The sequence below is a fragment of the Pieris rapae genome, chromosome 24, assembly GCF_905147795.1.
Source record: "Pieris rapae chromosome 24, ilPieRapa1.1, whole genome shotgun sequence".
NCBI classification, from domain to species: Eukaryota; Metazoa; Arthropoda; class Insecta; order Lepidoptera; family Pieridae; genus Pieris; species Pieris rapae.
In genome coordinates this window covers 3,984,297-4,003,337 of record NC_059532.1, presented here as the reverse complement: position 1 = coordinate 4,003,337, position 19,041 = coordinate 3,984,297, and the positions used below count along the sequence as shown (strand labels likewise).

Genomic DNA, 19,041 nt, shown 5'->3' with positions numbered 1-19,041 from the left:
CTATGAAACATTTATTAAACTAAATCCGGGGCCCACAGCTTGAACGTTCGGTCGTAGGAGCTCGTTGCAATATATTTATTATCCAATGATATGTCCGCACTCATCACCTAAAATAACATTTAAGTTTAGAGATATTTTTAACAACAGCAAATTTTAAAAGTCCTCTAAATTTCATTATGTGTTCAAATTGATATTTTAAAATAAATACGTGACGATTTTCTTACAAAATTTCTCCCATACGTCGATAAAGACGTTTCACTTCAAAAAGAAGTTCCATTTTTAAAATTAAAATTATTTTACACAAATAGATTTATATTTTCTAAATAATGTAAATAATATGTTCTATTTTTAAAAATAACTTAACCAATTCTATTTTCAAACTCAACATTCTAATATTTTATACATGGTAAAAACATGTTCTATTTTTAAAAAAAAATTTAACGAATTCTATTTTCAAACTCAACATTCTAATATTCATGGTAAAAACATGTTCTATTTTTAAACTCATGAAGAAGTACCTTATTATCGTGACCCGACAGTGTCTTCAGAGGATGCCAAGCTGGATTCGACCACAACTTAGCCGTTTTATCATACGATGACGTCAGCAGGAAATGTCCATGGCTGCGTTGATATCTTATATCTGAAAAAAAAAAGATTTAACTAACCAATTTAAGAAAGGAGTTTATCAGTTTAAATTTGATATTGATATAACTCACCACTTATAAGATGTGTATGTGAAGGTATCGTGTAAAGACAGGCACGGCGTCTAAGATCCCAGATTTTAGCCTGAAAATATAAAAAAAAATATCGTTTATTATGGAACATAAGATAGGTATCACTTTTTCCACGTCATTAAATTTAAATGGGCCTCCCTACTCATCGGCAAAGAAGTCAGAATAGCCAATCATCAAACAATACTTATATCAGATTGAATATATACATTATAGCTATTGTTTTTGTTGTCTATGATAACTGATTCTGTGTGCCCACTTATATATATAATGTATATATTGATTCTGATATAAGGCTATAAATCAACAAACAACACTTATTTTAAAACAAATATAGCAAATTAGAAATAGCCTGCCCAGCACTAGTCCCAGGAACTTTTATCAACTAGATAATCGCTAACTTTATAGTAAGATCTGATTACAATACTATTAAATATTTCAACTTTTATAAGAAATAAAGGAATTGCAAAAATAAAAAAAAAACGTGTTAAGTATAGAAGATAATTATACGCGATAAGAAAACACTGAAAAATTGCATACTTTAACGAATTCAATTGAATTATAATCACTTAATTATCAATATTTTGTATAATACAAGAGAATTTGTGGATTAATTGAAAATTAATTCTTCAACAAATTAACATATCGTGTCCTTGTGGACAGGTTGATAACAATTTCTCGATTTTTCCACAAGTTAGCATCGTTTTTAGTATGCTGAAATATAATGGACATTCATAAGAGGCTCTATCACATATTAGAACATTTAATTTGCATGATATTTTTTTTTTCACACAGTTTCAAAACAAATAAAGTTGAGTGGTACACCAGAGGTAGAGGTAGACGTATGGTCAAAAACCATATTTTTTATTTGACCTAAGTGTCACTTGACATAGGGAGTATTACGTCACGCAATTTTTGGACAATCTTGACCCCCCCCCCCCCCCCATGAAACGCACCGTAACCTTTTTCTGTACCCAACTAGCGACCCGCCCCGGCTTCGCACGGGTGCAATGCTGATACTTAATACACTACACAAAATCTGTGAATGTTGTATATAAAAATTTGGGTTATCCATAAGAGATAGACATATATATTTTGATAAAACTCGTAGGGTTCAGCCTGCGTTTGCAATGTAAGCGGAAAGAATGTAATTATTTACGACATCACATTAGAAACCTCAACAATAACAGTACTTCTCCACTATTTAATGGATGTTATTATACATATTAACCTTCCTCTTGAATCACTCTATCTATTAAAAAAAACCGCATCAAAATCCTTTGCGTAGTTTCAAAAATTTAAGCATACAAAGGGACATAGGGACAGAGAAAGCGACTTTGTTTTATACTATGTAGTGATAGTAAAACGTTTTTACCACCCATGTTATTTATGTGGTGTAAAGTATCAGAACAAAAAAAAAAACAAAAACACATACTTCAATCCTGGCCACGCATGGAACTTTTTAATCCCCCCCCAATTTCCCCTCAATACCTGAACGCCCTCTTATAAAGGTACTAAAAAAAGAAGTACCTGATGATCAGCGGCCGCTGTAGCCAAGTGATGTCCGGCCGGAGACCAGGTGGTTCCTAACACCGCACCCAGGTGACCTTCGAGGAACATCACACAGCGGCCAGTTCGTAGGTCCCAGACGCGTCCGAACGCGTCCATGCCCCTGAATAAATTCGTAACCATGGTCACAACGTTGCCATGGTAACAACGTTGCCATGGCAACCATCCTGTGACGGTTGAATTCTGATTGATTTTGAATTACAAAGGTTTCTTTTAATAATAATTACTAACGAACATTATGGTCCGATTAATAAGTTTCCTTTATAATAAAGTTTTCAAATCGTACATTTTCAGATAGTCAAACTAAAGAAAAACACTTTTTTAACGGATTGCAGTTATTGTTAAAAATAAGTTGAATGTAAAAAAATCCGCGAAACTGGAGCACAGCGTGAGCAATTTCTGCAGAAACCCTTCATCTTTCAGTCGATATCAACTCCGGGGAAATAAATACAGAAAATACAACTTTTTCTACAGCTGTGATACTTTTTGACATTCAACACCTTTTCTCTTCAGTCACCGTGACCATGCATGCTGTAACGCACGCGAAACGTCAAATTTAAAATTATTTTTAAATAACTATAAGTTTACAATAATACATAACTTCAATCCGTTAAAAAAGTGTTTCACTGTAGCTGTGATATTCTTTTCTTACAAGGAATTCAGTCTTCTGTGATGGACATTCGTTCTTTTAGAAGTTTTCTCAATAAAAAAAACACTCACCCTGTAGCAGCCAGCGAACCGTCTCCCTGAAAGGCCACACTATATACTGGCTTCGCATGACCTTCTTGGTGCAACACCTCAGTTGCTGTAAATTAAATATACCTTTAAAATAAAATAAATCAGTGGCGCTACAACCTCTTTAGGTCTTGGCCTCAGATTTCTGAATCTGTTTCATGAACATTTTTAAATCTAATAGGCAAGTAGGTGATCAGCTTCCAGTTCCTGACACACATCGACTTTTTGGGTCTAAGACATGTCGGTTTCCTCGCGATGTTTTCCTTCACCGTTCGAGCAAATGTTAAATGCGCACATAGAGAATCCATTGGTGCACAGCCCAGGATTGAACCTACGACCTCAGGTCTAAGAGTCGCACGCTGAATCCACTAGGCCAACACTGCTCATTCTCTCAAATATAACTGTACATACTTTCCAAATTTCTAACCCATCCGTATAGAAATGATTATTCCGGCTCGAAGGACCAAAATTTACAATTGTTTTGAAACAATTTTTTTGAAGTAAGTGGAAAACCGTCGTCGAAACTTACCAGTCTCCAAATCCCATAATCTCCACGAGTGATCGAAGACAGTTGCAGCAAGGAATCTCCCGGATGGATGGAACTCCACTCTGGCAACGCGTGATGGAGAATGACCTTCCAAAGATGCCATTGGCTTTTCACTGAAATTAAATTAATTACATTTTACATAGCCTACCTTTTTGTACATACCAACATCTGTAAAAATTTATTATCCGATAGACTGATCGCTTTTCCGGAATAAAAAGGGATTTTTAGCGTTTTCAGTGCCATTTCTGCATTAAAACCCTGAGGCCAAGGAATAATTTTTAAAATACTCTTATTGGTCCAGCCGTCGCCAGATTTAAGCTTAGCAAAATATTTTGCTATTAAATTGTATATTATACTATACTTTAGTTGTTACACAATTTGATAGATGACATTTGACATCTGTCAGTTTCAGCTGTCAATCCGCCACAACAGTTATTTTAAGTAATAAGCACCTTGGGCGTCACGAACTGTTTACTTCTAGAAGTTTGAACACAAAAAATGGCTCTATTAGCTTATTAGGTCTGTCATGATCTGTCAATTTAATTAGCAAGTTGGTGTTCAGCCTGCTGTGACACACGCCGACTTTTTGAATCAAAGCCAAGACGGTTTCCTTACGATGTTTTCCTTCATACGGGTGAATGAAATGCACATAGAAAGATAGAAAGTCCATTGGTGCACAGCCTCAGACAGGGATCGAACCTACGACCTCAGGTATGAGAGTCACACGCTAAAGCCGACACTGCCGAGTCATAGAACCCCTTCAACGTGAACCAAATCATCATCAAATGTTCAGTTATGGCTGAAAATTCTTTTTGAATAAAACAGAACCGGGTTTACAAAAATTTATAACCTGGCAAAATTCCATAAGTGCACATTTCCATCATAGGACGACGATGCCATCGTGACGCTTTTCGACACCTCCTCGCCTATATCCATCGAGTTCTGCTGATCCGAATCTTTATCTATCTGAAATTAAATAGGCTGCTTAATATCTACCCGCTCATCGAATCTGAGTTGACTGCGTATGAACCAACGGATTTTGATGAGGTTTTTTTAACAGATAGAGTGTTTTAAGAGGAAGGTTTATATGTATAATAAAATCCATTAAATAGTGGAGAAGTACTGTTATTTTTGAGGTTTCTAATGTGATGTCGTAAATAATTACATTTTTTCCGCTTACATTGCAAACGCAGGCTGAACCCTACGAGTTTTATCAAAATAATGTACTAAGGATTGTACACATTGAAAAGGTCTACAGAAAAGTCCATGATGGTATATGTCTATCTCTTATGGATAACCCCATTTTTATATACAACGTTCACAGATTTTCTGTAGTCTATTTAGTATCAGCATTGCACCCGTGCGAAGCCGGGGCGGGTCGCTAGTAAATAAATAAAAAACGTGCGTGCGTACACTTAATACATGTCAGAAGTGACTCTTCTTTGTAAATTAATTACTACTAAGGTAAAAGATCCAATAGATGTTCATGTATATGATCACTCCATCCACCACACGACGTTATACGACATATATTTATTTATTTATTAACACTTCGTTCCATTACATAAAAGGAAAATATTAAACATAATTTAATGACAAGCAACTGGCGGCCTTATCGCTTTAGAGCGATTTCTTCCAGACAACCACTGTGAGTAAAGGAAAAAACCACAGTGAGTATATTACATAAGGTAGGCAAGAAGTGCAAAAATACACATTACAAATAATAAAATAGGGAAAACAAAAAAAAACATACTTAACAGAAACAAAAAGAAAATATAATATTATGAAACTACTAAACGAATACATCAACCAATAGCGTGTATTTCTTCTCGATCTCCCTTTCTCACTCTCTCTCAATCGCTCCCTCCCTTTCTTCGCCAAAAATGCTGCACATCTTCGTGACGTTCCGTAAAATTTTTACCCACATACGCCCAAAGAAGCTTCACTTAAAAATTTAATCAAAATCTGTTCAGCCGTTTAGGAGTTTAATTACGAAAACATGCACACAAGATGTATATATCAGCTGTTTTTATATAAAAACATTAACTAAAGCAACCAAATGATTAATACTCTTACCAGGCGCGTAAAATGATGAGGGATAGCTGCATCGGGGTGAAAGACCGCCGAACTGACATTACACGTATGCCCTGTGAGGGTTTGTAGTAATTTGCAATCGGGAACAGACCATACTTTGATCAAACCAGACCTGTGAACATTAATGGGGATACTTCTAAAAAAAAAAAGAAAAAAAAAAAAAAAAAGAATACGTGGACTGCCGCAGTAAAGCTATTGCATAGCATTTTTTAGCAACTGATGCATCTTTTTTCTCTGATATTAATGCAAGTTTTATCTTTGATATTATAGTCTAGTATGTAGACTAGACTATATAAGGGGTGTCTGAGTGTGGTAGAGTAGTAGATTGAATTAATAGTCTAAGATCCGGGATTAGAAAAATATACCCTCATCTGTTATTTAGATGAAACATTTTTTTATAAGCTACGCCGTTTATTATTGTACTTAGATTTTTTAATTAACATGTGAGGGAAATAAGCTTCATTTATTTACCTTTTCTCACCTGGCTGCAGGTAAGTATAGCAATCATAGAGATGGGTGCCTACTACAGAGAGGTATATAATATCAAATATTTACGGTTTTAACTTACTACATGTAATTAACATGAGAGGGAAGAAATTAAAAATAAATTATTTGTTCATTAATTAATTACTATTAATTGCAGCTGGCTTATGGTGGCAGAGGTTGTTTTTATAAGTTCATGATATTGAAATTAGCTTATAAAAAATTGTTTCATATAAATAACAGATGAGGGTATATTTTTCTAATCCCGGATCTTAGACTATTAATTCAATCTACTACTCTACCACACTCAGACACCCCTTATATAGTCCGTCTCACTCTCACGGGTACCGGCGGCACCGGCCGCGCTTGCTACCTCACCGATCAGTGTTAGGTTTTTTTCGTTACGGAATTTCTTGATTCGGTCGCCGCGCTCAAAGCCCGCGATAAAATCTATGCAATAGCTTAAAAAAATGCCAATTTTTTTTACTAAAATCGATGGACGATTTGAACATATAAATCTTTTTTGCAGTTATACTTCGTTTGGCGCGATGGAGAAAAATGATGAGAATTTTTACGATGCGCGCTGTTAGAAGTAACCCAGTAATTGGGATTTTAAAAAAAGAAAGATGAATTCACTTTTCACAACTTTATTTAATTACACGATATAATAAAAGCCAACAAATGTGTGTGCGCGACGAAGGATGATACCGAACTGATTCATATTTTAATTATTCATTTTACCTCTCGGTTGAGAAATGCTGACTAAACAGAAGGTACTAGTATGTCAGCCACATAGGGTGCAAGGCTATGATATAACAACCCCCCGTTTAAGAGTAAACTTACAGTTTTAGGTAAGTTTGCGAAAAAAGGTAAGATGGTTATTCCATACGGAGACGAGGCTGAGGATGTGGGGCTTCACTTGTTGAAGAGATATTATCTGGATTCTCTATGTCTTTGTTTCGAAAAACGCATTTATTGGCTTTTACAAGGATTATTAATGCAATACTTAAGATAATTATAAAAGAAATTACACTAAAGCTAAAACTAACATAGTCTGAAGAGTCATTAAGGAAAACATCTAAATTATCATCAATGGGCTTAATAGGTAAGTCGTGAATTAAATTCAAACTATCAAGATTCACATGACGTAACTGATGTGTTGAAATATTAATATTTACTTTGGAAAATTCCATTAAATTACAACAACTATCATTAATAATGTTAAAATTTGAAACAACAGGACTTACGGTAATTTCATAAACATTTTTCGCTTCAAATCTATTTTCTTTACAAAATGCGGTACAACCTGGTGTCAGGCTAAGTATTCCGGTTCCTGATATAACAATTTCGATTGTTCTATGATTACATTTAATATTCAGTTTCTCATCATTAGATTCAACATAAAACCATTTATTATTATTTAGTTTATGCCAGATATCAACTTTACCGAATATAAATTTTGTAGTACAACTTTTAGGTAATTTTTCAATAGCTTTGGTGATTATTTCTGTTTCACATATTGGATAATTAACAACACTGAGAGTATTCAAAGGGTTACAAATATACTGATGTCCAATTATTAAATTACAAGAATCTATATTATCAAAATTAAAATATAATTTCTTATCTTCACTTATTCCTATAAAAGATTTCGTAGCAGTAATAAGTGCAAATGAATTTGGAGATGTCGGGTTATGTGGTACAGGGATAGGTATAACTTTATAAAGATTGTATGTTTCTACATTTACAAGTGGAATTTTTATTACAAATACTAGACAATTATCGATAACATATGAAATTATTTTAGCGAGGTTCATGAGGATATTAATATTATCTAAATTTAACTCTACAGGGAAATCCTTAAGTCTAGATACATCTTTAATATTACTTACTAAATCTACATATAATTGCTTAGGAGTAATGATTGACGGATGAATAGTGTTTGATTTCGAAAACAATACACTGTTTACAATGTCTTCAATCTTAAATGAAAGTGTTAATAAGCTAGCTTGTAACACACTCAAGATTTCATCTAAGTTCGTTTGGAACTTGACAGAGTTAATGACCTCAGAAACATTTTTGACGGAAAGAGATAATTTATCAAGCACATCGTTAAGTAGAATTTGGTTTTTATTGAGTTCGTTCATTGAAGCGTTGAAATTTGTAATTGCTGATTTAGAAATATAGATGCTTTGTTTAAGATTCGAATTTAGATCTTTATCGGTTTGTTGCATTTTAGCTATTGCTTTATTATATCGATGTGCATCATCTTCATCCAAAGTTCCAAAGATATGTTTAAACACAGTTCCAATACCGGCAAACCAGGCAGATCGTTTCGATTTGGAAGTTGTAAGGTGTGATATAGACTGAAAATCCCGAATTATATCTTTGAACAACGAATCGAGTGGTTGAATAAGATTATGACATTCAAAGTGGTTGAATGATTGGCTCTGTTGACATAAGTAACGTATTGTACCGAAAGCATTTTTAATATTGTCAATATGAGTTGGGGCAAAGGATATATCAATTGGGATCACTATGTGAATATGATCATTTATTATTTTTGCAGTACCATGTGGATCGAAGTATATACCAGGACTTGAGGTGATAGTATGAATATACTCTGCATTCTCGATTCCCAGGATAGGATTATAAATTATTAGTCTGTAAGAAGAAATAGAATAATAAGTGCAAATTATAGTTTAGTCTATCACTTAGTTTTAATTATTATATATAATTAATTTATGTATAAGTAAACCTTACTTAAAAAATTAACTTAGTACTATTTCTGTAGTATTTAGTCTTCACTTTCAACCGCAAGTTTAACTTCGTCATAGTGATGTTTTACATGACGACGATTAATTAATAGAGATAGGGTGTTATTGCCATGTATCTTTACTACTTTATATGGACCTTTCCATATAGGTGATAAGGCTTTACGGAGTCGGACATGGTTTTTAACATATACGTAGTCACCAATTTTATATTGCACAGTCCGACTATGTCTGTCGTAATATTGCTTAGATCTTTCTTTGGAAGTATTGATGTTCTCTAGGGCCTTTTGATGGGAAAGCTTTAAACGATGGTGTAGCATTTTAATATATTCAGGGTAAGTGAGATCCGGTTGGGAGTTAAAAACCGAGTCTGGTATGTATGGTTTATGACCGAATATAAGTTCGTAAGGAGAAAACTTGGTTGTGCTATGGATAGTACTGTTATAGGTAAGTATTGCTGTGTAGACGTATTTGTGCCAGTCTGATTGGTTTTCATTTACGAATGATTTTAAATATTCTTTTAATGTTGAATGGCTGCGTTCAAGCGCGCCTTGTGTTTGAGGGTGGTATGGTGTTGACCATATTTGTTTGATCTTTAGAAATTTGCAACACATTTTGAAAAGTTCTGCAGTAAAATTAGTACCTTGATCGGTTAGGATAGATTTTGGAATACCGAATAAAGAAATAAAATGAGTTAAGCATTCACAGGATTCTTCAGCATTAGCATTGGTAATAGGATAAGCTAAAGAGAATTTAGTAAGATCATCTTGTAGAGTAAGTATGTATTTGAGTTTAATAATACCAGCTTCGGGCAAGGGACCGACTATGTCTAAAGCAACTCTTTCGAAAGGACGAGTTGATGTCGTAGTTATTTGCATAGGAGCTCTATTGATTTTGCGAAAAGCTTTGTTAGACTGACATAAACTACAATTTTTTACATAATTTTCAATGTCGGATCGCATTCCTTTCCAATAGTATCTTTCTTTGATGCGAGAGAACATTCGATTAGAGCCTAGATGTCCAGCAATAGGAATATCATGATTTTCTTTCAGCAGTTTGGTAATTTCTGTTGGAACAGGATATATGATACTGTTATGATAGACATTAACTATTATGTTTGTATTATTAAATAAATAAATTAACATGTTATATATTTTACAGAAAGATTGGTTTTCATACGGATTTTTAAAGTCAGATATAGCTATTTCACTGATATTACCGGATAATAAAATTTTATCCCGTATAGTTTTTAATGTTTTAAATATATCTGGATAAGAGCAACTGTCGAAATAGTAAACTTTTGTTAAGAGGAGGTAAAAGGATTTTTCATTTATCTGAAGTTCCTTAAAAGAATGGAGTTCTCGTTCTTCATTCAATATTTCCTGGTTTTCTAAATTAGAAAGGATTTCCTCGAGATAAGGATTGGATTCGTCGAAATCGATTGACACCGGTACAAGGATAGTTTTGGATTTAGTCTTCAGGAGATTTTCATTATGTTCTTTAATGTGAGTTGTAAAGGTTGTATCATCTTTGGAGAATGCTTTCAAGAACGTATTGTAATCGTCGTTGGATGAAGGAATTATCTCAGGAGGAGAATCGTCAAAATGAGAACTACTGGGAGTCAATAATTCGGAAGGAATTGAATTATTTTGTAGGTTCGGAGAGTGCGAGTCTCCTAGTTGTATTAAGTCGTCTAGAACTCGTTGTGCATCTATAGGAGATTCAGCATGCCGTTGATCTGGCATTGGATCGGGATTTTGTATTTCGGAAGGGATAATGGCATCTGGACTCAAGGGTTCAAAATCGACAAGATGATCGGGATTTAATGGGCTAATTTCATCAAGATTTAAAGGAGAGTCATCACTCTGTATAGGGTTAACTGGGTATCGTGATAGAGCGTCTGCTGCAGAATTGAGCAGACCTTTACGGTAGATTATATTGTAGTCATACTCCGAGAGTTTGAGCCGCCAACGTTGTAATTTACTACTAGGGTCTTTATGGTTCATGAGCCAGGCCAATGGTCGATGATCGGTTATTATGTTAAACTTGCGCCCATAAATATATGGACGAAAGGTTTTGCAGCCAAAGAGGATTGCCAGAAGTTCTTTTTCTGTGGTGCTGTAGTTGGTCTCAGCTTTATTCAAAGTTCTGGAAGCATAGGCTATTGGTCTTTCCTGGCCTTTAGGTCCTTGAGAGAGAACAGAACCTATGGCATATTTTGAAGCATCGCAGGTTAAGGTAAATGGTAGGGAAAATCTGGATAAATTAAAACAGGAGCAGAAGTAAGTTTAAGTTTTAATTCGTCAAAAGCGATCTGTTGTTGATTTTCCCATACAAATGGTACATCTTTTTTCAAAAGAGCAGTTAAAGGTTTGGCGATTTTAGAGAATTCCGGAATAAACCTTCGGTAATAGGAAACAAGGCCTAAAAAGGACTTAATGTCTTTTGGGGTTTTTGGAATTGGGAATTGTGTCACGGATTTGATTTTGTCTGGATTGGGTTTTACACCTTTATCGGATATTACATGTCCTAGATAAATAACTTCACGTCTCAGAAACTCACACTTATCTGGTTGAAGTTTAAGATTAAATTTTCTAAGACGTTGGAAAACTAACTCAAGGTTTGTCATATGGCTAGGTAAGTCATGGGAATATATAACAATGTCATCTAAGTACACAAAACAGCGGATATCTTGGAGACCAGCGAGAGCTGTGTTCATAAGTCGTTGGAATGTAGCTGGTGCATTTTTAAGGCCAAAGGGCATTCGAGTAAATTCAAAGTGCCCTTGTGGAACACTGAAAGCGGTTTTGGGTGTGTCCTCTTCTCTGATGGGAATTTGATGAAACCCAGAGGCTAAATCAAGAGTGGAGAAGTATTTGCTTTGTCCGAGTTGGTCTAAGATTTCGGAAATTTGAGGAATAGGATAGCTATCTCCAATAGTAATGTCGTTTAATTTTCTGTAATCAATAACTACACGCCATTTGCGATGTCCTGAAGCGTCAAGTTTTTTCGGGACCACCCAGATAGGAGACGACCACGGGGACATAGAAGGTTTAATTATGTCTTGCTCCAACATTTGGTCTATTTGTTTTGCTACTTCTTGTTTGTGAATCTCTGGAAAGCGGTATGATTTTACATGTATAGGATTCTGGGGTGATGTATTTATTTCATGTTGGATGGCATCAGTATGAGATAGTCTATCTCCAGGAATATGAAAGATATCAGAATACTGAGAACATATATCATGAAGAGCATTGGATTCCTCTGTATTAAGGTGATTCACTCTTAATTGATTTAATACTTCTTGAGTGCGAGTATAAGCGTCAGTATGTTGGGTATATTGTAAGGTAGAATTGAAGTTAACTGATTCATGAATAATATCATCAAAGTCTAAAGGATTCAGAGTAATGTCAAGATTTGATTTTAAGGTAACAGGAGATTCAGAGATATTTAAAACAGAAATATTAATTCTTTTATTATTTTTTACTGAGACAAGACAATTAGCGAAAATTAAATCTTCGTGAAAATTTTGATCTAACACGAGACCTTCCTTTACGTTAGGGTTGGATACTGAGCATTCAATAACAATTTCTGAACGAGCTGGAATTACATATACGGGGTTATGAAAATCTATCTGAATTTTATGATTCTTTAAAGTCAATGAATTTTGGTTATAATCAATTATGCCTTCCAGGTCGTTTAGGAAGTCATTGCCAATTATTGCGTCATAGGGTAAGTTAACGTCATCAACAGCGTGAAAATCAAAAATAATATTTTGTTTATTGCTCAGGAAGAACTTTAATGGAAACTGGCCTAAAGTTTTGGTTGCTTCGCTGTTTGAGTTTATTCCTTTAAGTAAGATCTGGGGCGGTTCGAAGAATTGTTTCTTCTGGATGCAAGATTGTTTCATTAGGCTAACTGACGAGCCTGAATCAATAAGGAATTTAATTGGAGTTTCGGATACATTTGTCTGGAGTAATACATATGGTAAGGATCTCTTTATGGCATTGGATGTCACCTCGAATACAGTAGGTGTGTCTTTAGAGTAAGAGCTTGTGGATGTATTGGGTATAGTGGGATCAGGAAGCCCAAACTTCGCGGCGGAAGCATAAGATTTAGTGGGGCTTATAGGTATACTGGAAACAGAGGATTTAGTCACAATAGCATCTCGTTGGTTAATAAATTGACTACCATGTAGCGGAGTCTGTGGATTTGGATTACCCTGAGAGGATATTGAAGTTTTACAAAATTGACTACCATGTAGCGGAGTCTGTGGATTTGGATTACCCTGAGAGGATATTGAAGTTTTACAAAATTGACTACCATGTAGCGGAGTCGAGGAGTTGGATTTTGGTTTAGAGGGTAAAGAAATGGGATCACTATAATTGATAACATTGTTGTTAGATGTTGTGCCGTATTTTATCCTTTGACCCGCACGGCACTTACGCGAGTCGGGATTCAGTTTAAATCATCGACAACTTCATCATTATTAGTATCTTCATAAGATATCGGATCTGCAAAGTTTACGCGGTTAGAACTATCGTTAGTTCGTGGTTGGAATGTGCGTGGATTTTGATTTGTATTTTGGAACCTTTTATTATTAAATTCACGCTTCCGGCAGTTTTCAATTACATGCCCTTTAGTTTTACAGTATCGACAAAATAACGACTGTGCACTGCTTGCATTTACATTATTAGGAGCCCGTTCATAAGTTAATGTTGGTTTGTTTTGATAACGATCTCGGAATTGGTAGTTAGGGCGCGTATAATTATTCTTATTGAGTGGCCCTTGAGGATTATTGTATCTTTTCCGAGAAGCTTCGATGATTTTCTCCTCGGAAATTGCAAAATTTATAGCGTCATTTAAAGTTTCCGGGTCTCGACATCTGACAATAGTAGATAATTGTGGTTTTAAACCAATAACAAAATGATGCAGAGCTAGATCCTGCATTGCTGCGATTCGGCCAGCAAGTTCGCTTTTCTTTTTTTTTTGGGACAGATTTACTTCTGTCAATAGTCTAGATAAACATGATTCTACACGTAAAGCGAACTCATTAACCGAATCATTATTTTGATTACAATTTTGTAAGTCGGATAATAAGGCCGAATAATGTTTTTTTTCTCCGAATTGTGTATTTAAAAATTCCGATAATTGTTCCCATGACTCGAATTCTTTAATGGCACATGCACTTTCGGCTTTACCCTCCAACTGACTTAAAATATATTTTAATAATACGGGCCGTTTTGAATCACTTGCTAAATCATAAGCGTTTTCGCAATTGTTGAGAAATGGGATTAGTTTTTCTCTAGACCCATCGAAAGGTTTAATAAACTTTAATAATATATTTAAGTCCATCTTATCGTCGTTGTCTTCCTTTTTTGTTCGCCTTGAAACTATCTCGGCTTGTGTAGTCATAACAATCAAGGTGTCACGTTACTTGTTATGGTATGCGGAGATTGATAACTCGGTATTGAATTGTAAGTTGGACAAAAGTATTTAGAAAACTTACAGGGTGATGTACATAAATATCATTCTTCGAAAATAATATAGTTCCGTCGGTGCTGGGCTCAACTGGGCTGATGATGAGGCCTGTGCCACTTATCACACAGTGGACGGAATGAGTTCGATACCACTTTTCACTTTCACTAAAACACTTTCACACACAGGAGACGTTTCCAGGATTTATAAAAATCCCTTTTCGCTGCCACCAATGTTAGAAGTAACCCAGTAATTGGGATTTTAAAAAAAGAAAGATGAATTCACTTTTCACAACTTTATTTAATTACACGATATAATAAAAGCCAACAAATGTGTGTGCGCGACGAAGGATGATACCGAACTGATTCATATTTTAATTATTCATTTTACCTCTCGGTTGAGAAATGCTGACTAAACAGAAGGTACTAGTATGTCAGCCACATAGGGTGCAAGGCTATGATATAACAGCGCGCACACCGGCACCTAAATTCGGCATCGTAAAGTTAGGTCTAGGTGGCATGGAAATCGATAACTATGTTCAAGTTGTATATTCTAGTATTCTTATATTTATAACATGGTGAGCTTCCTGCCCGTTCACCATAACTGTTATATATTTGAGAAAACTTATAAAATATATTGAATACGATGTGGTGAACTCACCAACTTGAAGTTATTAACATTTGACTATCATTGCTGAAGCGGCAGAAACTTATCGGACGAGCGTCACCAATCTGAAAGTATTTTTAATTACAAAAGATATCAAGTCAATTTTGATTATGTGGATGATGTGGTTGATTCCGTGGATGGAACCGATTTCTGTCGATTTTTTTAATAAGACTGTTTGCATTAGTCACGGGAAAAGACTATTCCAGCCGTGACAAAACATATGTCATTAAAGTTCGACAATTCATAGAAAATTTATTATAGTCTGTTCAAATATATTTAAATGAAATATTTATATGGAGTCAGCAAGACTTGTTCTTTTTACATGCTATTCTTAATGGGCGGATAGACAGCCCCTATTTGCTATCATTAATTACATTTAAAATTCCTCCTGCTTATGCGACAAGATATTCAAAATTGTTCAGTGTGCCTCGTACGAAGTCGAATTATTAATAATAATAATATTTAGGGTTTTGTCGAACTATGACAACCATTGTCAAGACATTGATCTTTTCTACCACAAAAAGAGAGAGGTCAAGAAGTACTTGGTAAGCGGGAAGACTCCGATTTTTTAAGTAGTAGATATTAATAAATTCTTAGTATTATTTATTGCTTTTTTTTAATTTTGCAGTTTTTAATTTTATTCTTTTGTTTTTCTTTTAAATGTAACTTTGTCTTTTAATGCTTGTTTTCTGTTTTTTATTTAATCTGCGTAATCTGTTTTGGCTTTGTGTATTGTATTTGTATTTTGTATAATAATGTGTATTAAGTAGCTAAATAAATAAATAAAATTCCAACTCGGTTTCATAGAAAAGCGTAGCAAATAAGCACTTCTTAATAGGCTGACAACGCATATGCACCCCCTCTGGTCCATGGGCGGTATCACTTGACATCAGGTATCCGGGACGTTTGCCCCTGTTCTATAAAAACGTATCACTCGGAGACTGCCGCATAAAAGCATGCATAGCATTTTTGATCAACTTATGCAATTATAATTATTTATTTATGCAGTATTTATTTTCTTTGATATTAATTCAATCTCGTCAACGATATCGTCAGAGAGATGTGAATACGCAGTATGCGTTCTGTCACACTCTAACGCGTATTGGCCGCATCTATATTACATCGTGTGTTAGGTTTATTTTCGTTACGGAATTTCTTGATTCGGTCGTCGCGCTCAAATCTTTGCAATAGCTAAACATAACTTACCTGACTGCAATAAATCGTCATAGCAGATGCCCGCCTCTGAGACTCCTGTTTCGCCGCTGCTCTTATACTTCCACTTAATTTCAACTCTTCCCTTGCTTTCATTAGTCTGAAATTAAAAAAAAAAACGGAAAAAGTATGAATCTAGTATTGTCTTTTATTTACATAACTTTTACACATTTAAAGAAAAACACTTTTTTAACGGATTATAGTTATGTATTTGTATTTAAACTTATAATTATTTGTACATAATTTTAAATTTAAACCGACGTTTCGCGTGCTTTACAGCGTGCGTGGTCACGGTGACTGACGTCGGTTTAAATTTAAAATTATGTACAAATAATTATAAGTTTAAATACAAATACATAACTATAATCCGTTAAAAAGTGTTTTTCTTTAAAAAAGTATGAATCTCTAAAGTAAAAAGCAGCGAAATAGGTTTAAAAAATAACAGACATAATATAATTAAAAACAATCAAGTGGAAACGACCCTGTCATATTGCCAGTGTTTGTGATGACAAAACAACACTAATCTTTAATTTCTAATTTTGTGTGCATATTGGGTATGTCTGAGAATCGGACAACATCTATTTTTCATCCCCCTAAATGTTAAGGGTAGTCCACCACTAATTTTTCTTTAAATTTTTATTTTTTTATCAACTGTATCAACAGCATTAAAAAATACATACAACCCTAAATTTTCAACCCTCTACAATCAATCCCTATTTTTATTATAAATGATATACATAGCAAAACGACGTTTGCCAGGTCAGCTAGTAACCATATAAAAATAAAAACCTTTTATTTTATAGTGAAATATTTAGCAAACATTCTGAAAGAAATTACTATTATAGTACCCATATTTTACCCAAGGAAGTCAACATTGAGAAAACATTAAAACAATTGTAATAGTGCTTTATGACTCAGTTCCCCAGGGCCAGCGATAAGTAATAATAATAAAAAAGGCCAGACCTAACTACTTTGGGCATAGGGATTACAACACATGCCCCTTTGAGAGGTAACAGGTTACATACCTTTCTTTTGCTCTTGGCAATGAATATCTTGCAATCCAGAGTCTAGATTCTCTCAACTCCGGTGGTCCCTCATGGTACCAAGTGCCTTCTCTTCCTCTATCTCTTTCTATTCTAGCTTCTTCTTCTTCTAACTTCTTGTTTATGGCATCTTCACCAAGACTAAAATATGAGTAATTATAGGTTTAGTTTAGTTTACTTCAAAATAATTAGAACATTAAAAGTTATCATACATGCATAACATATATTTTAAATTTTAGATGTAGAACTATTTTATCCATTTTTAAAATATCTTTTTTAGGTACTCAATTATTGCTTATATTATCATAAGTTTAACAGTGCTCATTACAAAATTGAGCAAAGTTATAATTTATATTTCTCACTTTGTTACTACATATCATATATATATATACATATTGCTTTGAAGCATAGTATGTTTGGCTTGTCAAGGGTGAGACAATGACTGTTAATTGTTACTTTTGTTTATTTCAAAAAATAATTGAATACTTACTAGCTTAGTAAATCCCTCAATCTTACACGTCTTTCTGCTGGGCCTTCTCCAAATAAGCAAACAGATTCACCCAGCTGCCTCAAACTTCTTCGAACCTAACAAAATTTATCTAACTTTAAATAAATATATTTAAAAGAAAAGTATTGTTTGGTTCATAAGTTGAGGTTTATTCATTAACTCAGGGGAAAATATTTTTAGACTGTTTTTGGTATACATTTTTTAAGAAGATGCCCCAAGATATGAATAAAATAAGTAAAAAATAAAACATAATTTCTGGTGCAGAAACAGATGTCAGGCGAAAATAACAGCATTTAAATAAAATTGTTTTTTAAGTAATTACTAACACTATCTGCAAAAAACTTTTTCTTTTTCTAATACTGAATTTTTCATTCCATGTATCAACAACTTAAAATTTTCACAGTTGATTAAGTGTTGTTATATAAGGATTGCACTGTATTTAATAAAGCAATAGTAATTGTGACAAACCTCATCATCATCTGTTGATACATTTAACTGTCTAGCCTTACGTCTTCTCTCAAACTCTTCAAGCAGAGCTTTCTTATCCCTTGACATTTCTTCTTCAAGCTCCATATATTCTACAAATACAAATATTAATAGTTTTTTTAATAAAATAGCACTTATCATGAATATGTCTTAGGTGCATGATATGATTATAGAATATTTTTTTAAGTTGAAGCCGAATTAAAGATACCACTATAAATAAAATAATAAGAGAGACATACACTGACATAAGACTGATTTTAGTAATTTTCTACTAGACAATTAAGACCTCACACTCTATTACAATTACCATTTGATATCTGTATATCTCCCAACTCTTTAGCATCACCATCTTCAACACCTTCTTTGACGGCTGCTGCCAGTGCAGCCAACCGGGCCTTTTCTTGCTCTTCCAGAGATCCATAATAAAGGGTCTTCGGTTTTTTTACCAGAATAACATCATCATCATCAGACATTTTCAGGTTATGTTTTGAATAGGAATAAATTTAAATACAAGAACTAGTTTCTATGTTCAACGTTTATATCATTATCAAGGTAATATGCATGTATTGTTACCAAACCCTAACGTTTCTTAAAGTAATTTGACAAAAACACAAAGCAGCAGCGGCAAACAAAATTATATCAACTATCAATAATCAAATATCAATTTCATTAGAGGTTTGATAGTTTACACATAGTTTTGAGCTTACAGAATTAT

General features: G+C 34.1%; 3 protein-coding genes across 3 annotated transcripts; all 3 read right to left on the bottom strand.

Moving 5' to 3' along the window:
• On the bottom strand, positions 1-19,003 carry LOC110996041 (U4/U6 small nuclear ribonucleoprotein Prp4). The gene is made up of 14 exons (XM_045633696.1): positions 18,634-19,003; positions 18,309-18,418; positions 17,823-17,917; positions 17,315-17,473; positions 16,284-16,389; positions 15,072-15,142; positions 5,659-5,788; positions 4,433-4,548; positions 3,565-3,695; positions 3,021-3,105; positions 2,262-2,403; positions 717-786; positions 519-640; positions 1-107 (listed from the first exon to the last, which is right to left on the bottom strand). The coding sequence occupies exons 1-14, from the start codon at positions 18,797-18,799 to the stop codon at positions 15-17; spliced, it is 1,596 nt and encodes a 531-aa protein (XP_045489652.1). The 5' UTR covers positions 18,800-19,003; the 3' UTR covers positions 1-14.
• LOC123690347 lies at positions 6,850-14,645 on the bottom strand. Its single transcript, XM_045633695.1, has 2 exons — positions 14,443-14,645; positions 6,850-8,823 (listed from the first exon to the last, which is right to left on the bottom strand). Exons 1-2 carry the CDS (start codon positions 14,463-14,465, stop codon positions 7,038-7,040), a joined length of 1,809 nt encoding a protein of 602 aa, XP_045489651.1. The 5' UTR covers positions 14,466-14,645; the 3' UTR covers positions 6,850-7,037.
• LOC123690348 lies at positions 13,056-14,447 on the bottom strand. Its single transcript, XM_045633697.1, has one exon. The coding sequence runs from the start codon at positions 14,346-14,348 to the stop codon at positions 13,392-13,394; it is 957 nt and encodes a 318-aa protein (XP_045489653.1). The 5' UTR covers positions 14,349-14,447; the 3' UTR covers positions 13,056-13,391.
• Positions 19,004-19,041: the final 38 nt, after the last annotated feature.

Bases quoted from the DNA above. Each gene is read 5' to 3' on its own strand.
- LOC123690347 (XM_045633695.1), bottom strand. From the start codon at position 14,465: ATGATATTTATGTACATCACCCT. The intron at 8,824-14,442 runs GTAAGTTTTCTA...TTCTTCTTACAG, and splicing joins ATATTTATGTACATCACCCT to ACTAATAATTTATAATCCTA.
- LOC110996041 (XM_045633696.1), bottom strand. From the start codon at position 18,799: ATGTCTGATGATGATGATGTTATTCTGGTAAAAAAACCGAAGACCCTT. The intron at 15,143-16,283 runs GTAAGTTATGTT...AAATACTTTCAG, and splicing joins TGACGATTTATTGCAGTCAG to ATTGGTGACGCTCGTCCGAT. The intron at 4,549-5,658 runs GTAAGAGTATTA...ATTTAATTTCAG, and splicing joins CTCATCATTTTACGCGCCTG to ATAGATAAAGATTCGGATCA.
- LOC123690348 (XM_045633697.1), bottom strand. From the start codon at position 14,348: ATGACTACACAAGCCGAGATAGTTTCAAGGCGAACAAAAAAGGAAGAC.